We start from the raw sequence: 12,474 nt of genomic DNA on the forward strand, positions 1-12,474 counted from the left end.
TTAACACTGCTATGCCCGAAAGGATACTTGTTGACGATTGTAGTAACAGATTGGATACTGTCCTAGAGGTAATGATTAAATATATGTCTTCTTGTAAACATACTTTATTTGAAACTCTTGTATAATGGTTTAATGGAGGCTTTCTGGTATTTTTAACACATGCCATCGAGTTCATGAATGAGTATCTTCCCATTCCCCCATTCTTTCAGAGATGAGGGCATATAGATTTGCCCTTGTCTGTCAATTCACCACATAATCTTGTCAATTGTATCTCCAAAAGTATATTGAAATTTAAAAGGGATATTAAGCAGCATTTTTTGTTGTTCACTTGCAGAGGCCCATATTTTGAAAGGATTTTAGTTGTAAATGCAAATATCTTTAATTTGTATAAAACAAAACAAATGACAACAAATTGACCATATGGTTGGGTGGCTGGTCACTCACTCCGTCGGTTGGTCAGTGAGTTGGTCAGTATGACATTTTAAAGGAGCTGCACCAGCTTAAATATTGCAACTGTTTATGGTAAGCCTTCGTAGCACCATGGATACAACACTGGATTTTGGTGACACCAGTTCGAAGCCGATCTCTGAACATATTTTTTTTTTACATTTTTAAAAAAAAAATTACAATTATGATATCAAAGAGTAAAACATTTTATTAAATAATTGTCCTGAGATTCGTAACAGAAACAATTTTTTTTTGGTGTATAGTCACTTTAAGAGGTATTCACTCTGATACTTGATACACATCACCACTATTGTGGGTATTAGTGCCTGGTATGTTTCATGGCATTTTGGCCATTTTGTCTTAAGCACTTAAATATGATTTTCACACTTTGGACAATAGCAACTCAGTTTGAAGGGGGCAATAATTGGAGTCACCCTGTAGTTGGTAGGTTGGAGGGTCAGTCTATTTCAATTAGTTCTTGAATAACTTGAGAATTTCTATATAGAATTTTATTAAACACTTTTCTGCCCTGGAATTCAATTGAAAACAATGCCTGTGTTCTATATATAGTATAGGACTTTTCTGGCTAAATTAGCTTTAATAGAGAAAAAAACAAAAGAAAAGGTGTGTGTTTACATTTTTAAGGGACATTACTCTCATTGATAGATGAATGTAGTTATATCGGCAGTGCAAAATTGGGTTTGTTTAGTATCACTCAGATAAGTACAAGTAAATGCAGCTTATTGTTAAATATTTTTTGATATTGGATTTTGAAACTCCCTCTGTCTTTCTATATTAGCATTCCAACAGAACAAACTGTTGTAATGGCTGAGTTGTTCCACACATTATTCCACTTGTTTGTAAAACTTAGCTGAAGGTGTCCACATGTTGATAACATAATATATGGCTGTTGCTTTTATAATTGTGCTGATTGGGAGCGGTCTTTTGGGATTGTTGTTATTGTTATTTTATTATTATGCCCCCCTTTGAAGAAGAGGGGTATATTGCTTTGCACATGTCAGTCGGTAGGTTGGTCTGTCCGTCCGTCGGTAGACCAAAGCTTGTCCGAGTGATAACTCAACAATTTCAGGACGTATGGTCATTAAACTTGACATAAAGATTAGGCCTGACCAGTAGATGACCCCTATTGATTAAAGGGGTCATCAGGTCAAAGCTCAAGGTCACAGTGACCTTTAATTGTAAAAGGATTATAAAGCTTGTCTGAGTGATAACTCAACAATGTCTTGACATTTGGTCATCAAACTTGACATTGAGGCCGGTCCTGACCAGTAGATGCCCCTGTTTATTTAAGTCAATGGTCAAGGTCACAGTCACCTTGAATGATAAAAGGTTGTCCAAGTGATAACTGGACAATGCCTGCCCCCATGGCTCTCAAACTGGACTTGGAGGTTGGGCCTGACCAGTAGATGATCGCTATCGATTTTGGGGGTCATCAGGCCAAAGGTCAAGGTCACAGTGAACTTAAATGATAAAGGGTTGTGCAAGTGATAACTCGACAATGCCTGCACCCATGGCCCTCAAACTGGACTTGGAGGTTTGGCGTGGCTAGTAGATGATGGGTCAATGGGTAAAAGGTAAAGGTCACAGTGACCTTGAAGGCAATCTCCACAATGCCTAGACCTATGGTCATCAAACTTTACATAAAGGTTGGGCCTGACCAGTAGATGAGCCCTATTGATTTTGGGGATCATCGGGTCAAAGGTCAGGTGAACAAGACTTCTTATTATCTTAAGCAACATTTGTACCTAGTTGTATCTAAATATTTTGGATGAACAGTTTTTGTGTTATGGCAGGTATTAGGTTAACAAATATCCCCACTGAAAACAACAACGCCAAAAGTATCACAATAACAGAAAAAATAAACAAGCTATTTATGTTCTATAATTTAAAAATCTTGCACTTTCATTTCAGTTCTACCTCCAAGACACAAAGAGCAGCAATGGTACATTTGTCAATGACCAACGTCTGTGTAAGGGAGGAGAGGAGAGCCCCCCGCGGGAAATCTACTCTGGTGACCTTATACAGTTTGGTGTCAACGTCATGGAAAACAACAGACGAGGCGAGAAAAGTAGGCACTAAGGTTTTTACTTTTGGAACAACTTCTGTTAAAGAAGTTTCTGAGTATTTGTATATCAGAAAATATTTCTAGCTAATACAAGAGTCTGAATACACTTACAGTTAACCATGAGAACATTGGTTATTTAGCAGGCTGTACAGTTCCACTCACATTTCTGTATTTATAAACATTGAGGACTGATTGCTTGTAATGACAGAATTACTTTAAAAGTCACCCTAGCAACATAGACATTGTAATATATATTTGACATTGTTAACATCAAACATTTTTCGATGGTATTATAACCTTGCAATATTTTTGAATTATAATTTCGGGCAAAATATGTTTGATTGCATTTCTGCTTGAGGCACATTCATAACAAGTAATGATTGTATTCACTAGACAAGGAAGATGAATATCATTTGATACAATACCAGTCTTCATATAATCAACACAAGCAAATGGTGACATTCGAAAAAGTAAGTTTGAATAATACAAAATATTCTCTTCATTTTGGCTTAAATAGTTGAAGAATAATGCTCCTTGTTTAAACAAAGAAGATTCATGCCCCCATAATAAGGAGAAGCAAGGGACATATAGATTTGCTGTTGTTTTAAGAATCAATCCAGAAACCCTGTCTATTGTTTCAGTCACCCACGGGTGTATAATAGCCACAGTGACACTCTTTCATCCGGATGGCAGGGAGGCAAAACCAGTGTAAGTGATTCTTTACATACCTATCTGTTTAAGCTTGATTGTGACAAAAGCTGATAGCAGCAGTATATAAATAACGGCTATGTCCTTTTCTTTGGTAAAAACTGGTATTACATCCATAGTGAGAGCCTTCGGAAAGCTTCTTTCCAAGGGATCAAATATAGGACCTCTAGGGTGTGGAGGGTGCCTTGACCACTTGTTCAGCCCTTTTCAGTTATAAATGTGGCATTTGTTTATCACTGCTCCTCAGAAGTTAAATTATGTTTCTATTCTGTTCTCAGTTAATTCTTGTCTTCTCCATTTTATTTTCGAATCAAATAAAAAACAATAGACTCCTGAGTATGACTGTTATTAAGAAAAGTGACACGAATAAAAGTGACAGAAGCAAAGGTTGTTAGTGGGTTTATTAACCAGGTTTTCACAACAGACACAGGCTGAAGTTCTTCTGTCAATCATTAAAAACCTGGTTTCGTTGCATTGCGATGTTTCTTGTGTTTTCTTTGAATGCAATAGTGCTATAGTGCATGAGCTATTCCCTGTGCTATTAACTTTCGGTGCTTCTGTACTTCTGTAATGAACAATATTTCTTACATTTGAAATTTATGGTTGCAAGCTGTATTAATATTCTCGGTAATCTAAGAAGTTACAAGAAATTCTTAAGAGAAGTGTACAGAATAATTTTTACCATTTACCGTTTCGATTATTTTGCGAAAATGATTGTTCAAAGCACGAGTTCATAGCAGGAGTGTGGCAATTTGTGAACAAAATTTGTTACGAGAGAGGCACTGCAATTTTGTATAATTAGTAAAAATTACTGTGAACAAATAATTGACATTACTTTCATCTTGCTGTTTGTGTGTGATGGCGGGGTTGCAACTAAATGCTATTTCGAATGAGTTTCTCCTGTATATGGATGTTTTTGTATTATGGGTTGTTTGATTTCGGTCTTTAAAGACTGGTAAGTAGTAAACATTGATGCTATTTTTTGTCTTTATTTAAGTCCTTGCTTTATTTATTGTTAAGCTAAGTTTTTAATTGCATTAACAGTGATTGTTTTTGAAATATTTTCACCGCCTGTTCTTTCCAAATTGGGAATTTTTTTCAACTTTGGGAAAAATACAAAATCATGCTAAAATAGCAAATATACATGTTTTAACTTGTTTATCCATACATTATGCTGGAAAAGAGCTAGTCTTGTCAACATTGAGTGTATTTTTTAATAGATTCATTGCTTTTTTATTAATTTACTGGACCTGTATTCAATTAATTGGGAAAATATCAGGAATTTTTGGGAGAAATGAACACTTTCGCTAGGGGAAACAGCCTTTAGAAGGCAGTAAATTGCGACAACAAAAAATCACTGATTAATCATGTATTCACTATACTTATGAAATCCAGGTCTGAAAATTCCGTTTTGTCCATACCACCCTGTCATCTGTCTCCTTTCATCAGTTGGGGACTTTGTACATATTCCCCTGTCATCTTTTGGGGGAGTTTGTCCATATTTTTCAGTGGTTGAGATGTTTTTTCCATACTCCCCTGTCAGTGGTTGGGATAGATTGTCCATACTCCCCTGTCATTGGTTGGGATAGATTGTCCATACACCCCTGTCATTGGTTGGGATAGATTGTCCATACTCCCCTGTCATTGGTTGGGATAGTTTGTCCATACTCCCCTGTCATTGGTTGGTATAGTTTGTCCATACTCCCCTGTCATTGTTTGGGATAGTTTGTCCATACTCCCTTGTCATTGGTTGAGATAGTTTCTCCATACTTTCCTGTCATCGGTTGGGATAGTTTGTCCATACCCCCCTGTCATTGGTCGGGATAGTTTGTCCATACTCCCCTGTCATTGGTTGGGATAGATTGTCCATACTCCCCTGTCATTGGTTGGGATAGATTGTCTATACTCCCCTGTCATTGGTTGAAATTGTTTGTCCATACTCCCCTGTCATTGGTTGGTATAGTTTGTCCAAACTCCCCTGTCATTGGTTGAGATTGTTTGTCCATACTCCCCCGTCATTGGTGGGTATAGTTTGTCCAAACTCCCCTGTCATTGGTTGAGATTGTTTGTCCATACTCCCCTGTCATTGGTTGGGATAGTTTGTCCATACTTTCCTGTCATTGGTTAAGATAGTTTGTCCAAACTCCCCTGTCATTGGTTGGGATAGATTGTCCATACTCCCCCGTCATTGGTTGGGATAGTTTGTCCATACTCCCCTGTCATTGGTTGGGATAGTTTGTCCATACTCCCCCGTCATTGGTGGGTATAGTTTGTCCAAACTCCCCTGTCATTGGTTGGGATAGTTTGTCCATACTCCCCTGTCATTGGTTGGGATAGTTTGTCCATACTTTCCTGTCATTGGTGGGTATAGTTTGTCCAAACTCTCCTGTCATTGGTTGGGATAGATTGTCCATACTCCCCCGTCATGGGTGGGATAGTTTGTCCATACTTTCCTGTCATTGGTGGGTATGGTTTGTCCAAACTCCCCTGTCATTGGTTGGGATAGATTGTCCATACTCCCCTGTCATTGGTTGAGATAGTTTGTACATATTCCCCTGTCATTGGTTGAGATAGTTTGTCCATACTCCCCTGTCATTGGTTGGGATAGTTTGTACATCCTCTGTCATTGGTTGGGATTGTTTGTACATACTCCCCTGTCATTGGTTGGGATAGATTGTCCATACTCCCCTGTCATTGGTTGGGATAGTTTGTCCATACTCCCCTGTCATTGGTTGGGATAGTTTGTCCATACTCCCCTGTCATTGGTTGGGATAGATTGTCCATACTCCCCTGTCATTGGTTGGGATAGTTTGTCCATACTCCCCTGTCATTGGTTGGGATAGTTTGTCCATACTCCCCTGTCATTGGTTGGGATAGTTTGTCCATATTCCCCTGTCATTGGTTGGGATAGTTTCTCCATACTCCCCTGTCATTGGTTGAGATAGTTTCTCCATACTTTCCTGTCATTGATTGGGATGGTTGTCCAAATCCCCCTGTCATTGGTTGAGATCATTTGTCCATACCCCCCCCCCCCCCCCCCTTCATCAGTTGGGGAGTTTGCCCATACTTTCCTACTTTCCTGTCATCAGAATGGGAATTTTGTCCATACTCCCCTGTCATTGGTTGGGATAGACTGTCCATACTTTCCTGTCATTGGTTGGGATAGTTTGTCCATACTCCCCTGTCATTGGTTGGGATAGTTTGTCCATACTCCCCTGTCATTGGTTTGGGATAGTTTGTCCATACTCCCCTGTCATTGGTTGGGATAGATTGTCCATACTCCCCTGTCATTGGTTTGGATAGTTTGTCCATACTCCCCTGTCATTGGTTGGGATAGATTGTCCATACTCCCCTGTCATTGGTTGGGATAGACTGTCCATACTCCCCTGTCATTGGTTGGGATAGTTTGTCCATACTCCCCTGTCATTGGTTGGGATAGATTGTCCACACTCCCCTGTCATTGGTTGGGATAGTTTGTCCATACTCTCCTGTCATTGGTTTGGATAGTTTGTCCATACTCCCCTGTCATTGGTTGGGATAGTTTGTCCATACTACCCTGTCATCGGTTGGGATAGTTTGTCCATACCCCCCTGTCATTGGTTGGGATAGTTTGTCCATACTCCCCTGTCATCGGTTGGGATAGTTTGTCCATACCCCCCTGTCATTGGTTGGGATAGTTTGTCCATACTCCCCTGTCATTGGTTTGGGATAGTTTGCCCATACTCCCCTGTCATTGGTTGGGATAGATTGTCCATACTCCCCTGTCATTGGTTGGGATAGTTTGTCCATACTCCCCTGTCATTGGTTGGGAAAGTTTGTCCATACACCCCTGTCATTGGTTGGGATAGTTTGTCCATACTCTCCTGTCATTGGCTGGGATAGATAGTCCATACTCCCCTGTCATTGGTTGGGAAAGTTTGTCCATACCCCCCTGTCATTGGTTGGGATAGTTTGTCTATACCCCCCCCCCCCCCCTTTCATCAGTTGGGGAGTTTGTCCATACTTTCCTATCATCAGAAGGGGGATTTCGTCCATACTTCCCTGTCATTGGTTGGAGTTTTTTCCTTATCACGTGTTATTGGTTGGGGGGGGATTTCGTCCATACTCTTTTGGCATAGATTTTTGGAGTTTGTCCATGCCTTCTTGTCAGTGTTTGGGGATTTTGTCCGTACTCTCCTGTCATTGGTTGGAAAATTTTCTCCATACTCCCCTGACATTGGTTGGGAGAATTGTCCATACTCTCCTGTCATCAATTAGGGGTTTTGTCCATACTCATTGACATTGGTGGGAGTTTAGTTCAGGGTATTTCGTCCATCCCCCCTGACTTTGATGGGGGATATCGTCTTGGGATTTTGTCCATCACCAATGTTTTTTGTAGGGTAGATTTTGTCAGGAGGATTTTTTCCATTGATTTCTCACAAGGTCCAGATCTTCAGCTTCTCAAAATGTTGTCTTGTTCAAAGTCACCAAGATTATAAGACAAACTCAGCACAAACAAGAACACTAACAGATCACATTGGAGTAACTTATTTCACACATACAGTTAACAATGGAATTATTACTTTCACCCTTACAGTTAACATTGGAGATACTTGTTTCACCCTTACAGTTAACATTGGAGTTACTTGTTTCACCCTTACTGTTTACATTGGATTTGCTAGTTTCACACTTACAGTTAACATTGGAGTTACTACTTTTCATCTTACAGTTAACATCGGAGTTACTAGTCGCACCCTCACTGTTTACATTGGAGTTACTAGTTTAACCTTTACTGTTAACAGTGGTGTAACAAGTTTCACACAGTACTATCACTTGACTGTACTACTTGCAGCCTTTTCAATGCCCCCACGCCAGGGATCACCATACAGTCCCAGGAGCTGTACAAGCTGGCCCAGTATCTTCAGGAGGCTCTCCACAGGGAGAAGATGCTGGAACAGAAGCTGTCCACTCTCCAGGAGCTTGTACAAAATACTCAGGAATCCTCCGAGGGGGGCTGGCAGGTAGGAGGGTAGTGGACTAGATTTCATAGCTGTCCTAACTGCTGCTAGTTTATTGCAGTGTTGCATTTAATTCTTTTTGAGGCTTTATTAACCTGATTTACATGTAGTATGGGCAGATATGAGAATTTTTGGTAATCCCAACTGCAATGATATAAAAACATGCGGAAGGAAGCAGTGATAAGCATTACAATGCCATCAAATACAATGATCCTGTCTATAGCTTATAGCTTTGCTGTTATCTGGTTCAATGTTAACCAAAACTTAATTTCTAGATGAAAAGGAACAAAAAAACCTAGCGACCGACTTCCTGCTAAAATCTGGATTGTTCCACTGCAAACAACATTTTTTTAAGAATTGTTCAACTGATAATTTGAATATTAGAACAGAGTTAGATAAAACACTCATAACAGAATATTGTTGTTTGCATAATATTATTTTCACTATTATCAACTCAATGATATTGATGAAAACTGTGAGATTATAAATGCTTAAAAAACTTGATAATTCTGGAAACATTGATACAATGTGACTGCTATGTTTATTTCAGGCCTTGATAGATGAGGACCGGCTGTTGTCCAGGCTGGAAGTCCTAGAAAACCAGCTCCATGCTTACTCTAAAGTCAGTATTCCCCTACTTAAACTTTAGTTCATTCTAATGTATAAACAAGCTTGTAACCGAAGCTTTTGGCTTCCTGGGTAGACACCAAAATGTGTTCATATGAGAGGCCTTATGATAGAGTTGGGGACTGATACCTGTAGGTTAACAATATAAACTGATGTAGACTTTTCTTACAAGATGAGATATCTTTTTCATCTTTAAATTTAGGCATTCTGTTTTCAGACATCATCTTATTTTTCGAATGATGACAGTTTGTGACAACATAGTGTTTTTTTTTTAATTTTACTACTCAGACACCTTATGACAATGAACATGTGTAGATGGTCTGTTTATATACTTGCAATTTCAATAGTCTTAGTGAGGGTTACGAACATTTTTTTTCAAACAGACACAATATGTCAGTAAAAAGTTGAATGATATGGAAAAAACAACACTTAAACAATTATTGTGTTGACAATATATGAATTTTACTAACCTATACTAGCTGGGTTGTATAACATTATAATGTTGTGGACACATGCTTGTATGTCTAATAAAACATGTGGATTTGTTTGCATATTGTAACTCCTTGTATTTTTTTGCTTTATAATATTTTGAAAGGGTGCAGTAAAAGGCGTCTTTTTTTTTCTTTAAAATACATTCCAAAGTGAGAATAAAAGGGACAGTAATAATTATTTGGACCTTTCCAAACAGTCAACAGCAGAATAAAAAGGGGAGTAGTAGTTGTCATTTTTTGTTATGAAAATTTTATATTTCATCTCTTTGATCATCGATTGCAGAATCACACAGAAGACACATTGAGGCAAGAGCTGGTCACTCTACAGGAGGAAAAACTCAACTATGAAACTACAGCAAAAGTGAGTGTGTGTTCTACGTTTCAATATCTGAATAGTTGAATGATGAAATGGTTGGAATTGTTCCTCAGTGTATAATCAGTTGCTGCTGAACATGAAATCTTGCCTTACTCAACATTGTGATATACCCTTGTTAGAACAAGCTATTATTTGTGCTCAACTTGCTCAACTTATATGACTTTTGTCAACTTTCACAAGTCATTGAATAAAACCCAATATCATATGCATCATCTTCACCTGTTTGTGTATAGGAGTGATTAATCAATCATACAAGTCATCACTGTGTTTTAGAAATCATTAATTGCCCATTGATACTTACACCAAAGTTGAGGAGTGCTTGCTAATTGCTATACATGATATCATTTACCCCAATTTAGGAGTCGTTGATGAAGGTCCTACAGGAGAAGATTGAGGCTGTCACAAAGCTAGCAGACCTTGAGCGGTCCCTAACGAGGTCGGAGGATGAGTGTGGCCACATGAAGGACATGTGTGAACACTTGCAAATAGAGCTGCAACTCCTTGCGGAGAAATATCAGGACCAGCTCAAGGCTGTACAGGATATACAGATACAGCTCAGTGTAAGATATTATTAATGGGTTGGTTTCTTTTCTCGATTCAAGGTTGTGTTCTAAGGCTTTGATTCATAAATAGAACAGGGATGAGATCATCTTGGTACCTGGTTTGGTGTATATATAGGGATCCAACTTAGTTTTTGAATAAAGAATATGGAGTTAATTTTTTTTTAAAGATAAGTCTTTACACCAAGAAACTAGTAAAGAAACTGACCTCAAGGCTATTAAAAGCATCATTAGTAAGCAGGTTTAACCTGAATTTGATACATATAAGTTATATAAAATCAGTCATGAATTTAGAATGTTGAAAAAAGTAATAATGAGAACACTGATGATGGCCCACAGTCATAGCGAAATGAGTTATTGACCCTCCAATACTACAGTAATACAGGTAAATGTTTCTTTTATTGCCAGGACGCGGAAACAAAGCACCTTGAGGAAGTAGAGAAGGTGGAGAAGGAGAAACTAGACCTCAGTGATAAACTCAACAACATGATCAAGGAAGAGGACACTCTCAGGGCTAAGGTTAGATTATACCAATGTAGTGTGCTCTCCTTTGCTTTATATGCTAAATATATATGCAATAGAAACCACAGGTAATTACTGAACCCAGTTAATTTTAGGAGTGAGACAGACACTTGTTCTGTTAAAACACCTCAACGTCAGACGTAGGTTGACAGAGTATGGTCTTGGTTGTGGAGGAGACCAGATTACCCGGAGAAGACCCGTTTGTCCAGCTTGGTGACCACAAACCAAACTCACATGCGCCGGGGATCGAACCCGGGTCGCCTAGGTGCGAAGCGAGTACGCTGACCATTGCGCTAACGGGACAACCAAAATGTATGATTGATCTTAACTGAGTTGACCACTGTAATTGGTTTGAAACTAAGATGAAAATGAAGTCAATTTAGGCTTACATATTGTTACTGGGTTAAAGATGATCCTCTATATATTTCTGTTTAACTTTAATTACACATCATTTACCAAAAAAGAAAAGTTTTGTCAAGAAGACACAACAAAAGGAAGTTGCTTAAAAATTTTAAATAAAATGTATGCAAAGATGGGAAATTGATCATTTTGGAATGTTTTTAAAGTGCATGTAACCAAGGGCAACTTAGATATTGGTGAAAACATGTTGATCATTGAAGTATAACAGCTGTAGAAGGGAATGTAACTTCATATGCGATAAAAAAATGTCTTTATATTTATTCATGTTATAAAAACAAGGTCATATTATTTGTCCAGACTCTTCATTTTTTCATGAAGAAATGAATCAATATGTTTTGAAGCAACACACCTATTCTGACTAGAAAAGTGCATCAAGCTGTGACTTCTGCAAATTTCTTCTGAAATAATATAAAAACTAAATATTTTGTAAGTTTCATAACCAATTACATAATGTATCTACTATCATAAAAAGTTTTCACCATAGTAATATTATAAATTTTAAGGAAAGTACTGTCTTAAGTTCTAAGGATAGTACTGTAATAAGTATTAAGGATAGAAATGTGATAAATTTCGAGGACATTAATATGGGAAATTAGATTGCGCCTTGTCACACATGTACAATTGCTTGACAAGAAAATAACTGGGTGGCTTTTTAAGCCTCCTTTTTTATTTCCCGACCAATATGTATAAGGGCGACACAGGAATGCGCTCTGTTGTAGCGTGTTCATAACTCGTCTGTAACATTTTTAGCTCACCTGTCACTTTGTGACAAGGTGAGCTTTTGTGATCGCCTTTTGTCCGGCGTCCGGCGTGCGTCGTCCGTCAACAATTTACTTAAAAGACATCTCCTCCTTAACCGCTGGGCCAATATTAATAAAACTTCATAGGGGTGTTCCTTGGGTGGTCTTCTATCAAAGTTGTTCAAAGAATTCAATTCCATGCAGAACTCTGGTTTCCATGGCAACCAAAAGGAAAAGCTTTAAAAATCTTCTTCTCCCAAACCACAAGGCTTAGGCCGTTGATATATGGTAGGTAGGATCACCAAATGGTCCTCTACCAAGATTGTTCAAATTATGGCCCTTGGGTCAAAATTGGCCCCGCCCCGGGGGGTCATGGGTTTTCTCTATATGTTTATAGTGAAAACTTAAAAAATCTTCTCCTCTGAACTTACTTGGCCTAGAGCTTAGATATTTGTCATGATTCATCGTCTAGTGGACCTATACAAAGTTTGTTCAAATTA

At 38.4% G+C, this 12,474-nt stretch overlaps 1 protein-coding gene across 5 annotated transcripts in view; it reads left to right on the plus strand.

Annotated features, from left to right (window-relative positions):
- The window catches only part of LOC128216949 (sarcolemmal membrane-associated protein-like), a 51,110-nt gene that overhangs the window by 12,139 nt on the left and 26,497 nt on the right, over nt 1–12,474 (plus strand). For all 5 annotated transcript variants that reach the window (XM_052923706.1, XM_052923703.1, XM_052923704.1 and 2 more), the window contains exons 3-9: nt 2,380–2,536; nt 3,175–3,241; nt 8,073–8,241; nt 8,789–8,860; nt 9,640–9,717; nt 10,092–10,292; nt 10,701–10,811. In XM_052923706.1, the coding sequence (XP_052779666.1) occupies nt 2,380–2,536; nt 3,175–3,241; nt 8,073–8,241; nt 8,789–8,860; nt 9,640–9,717; nt 10,092–10,292; nt 10,701–10,811 (855 nt within the window). The remainder of the gene's footprint in view (nt 1–2,379; nt 2,537–3,174; nt 3,242–8,072; nt 8,242–8,788; nt 8,861–9,639; nt 9,718–10,091; nt 10,293–10,700; nt 10,812–12,474) is intronic.

The sequence above is a fragment of the Mya arenaria genome, chromosome 14 (genome assembly GCF_026914265.1).
Source record: "Mya arenaria isolate MELC-2E11 chromosome 14, ASM2691426v1".
In the NCBI taxonomy this organism is placed as follows: domain Eukaryota; kingdom Metazoa; phylum Mollusca; class Bivalvia; order Myida; family Myidae; genus Mya; species Mya arenaria.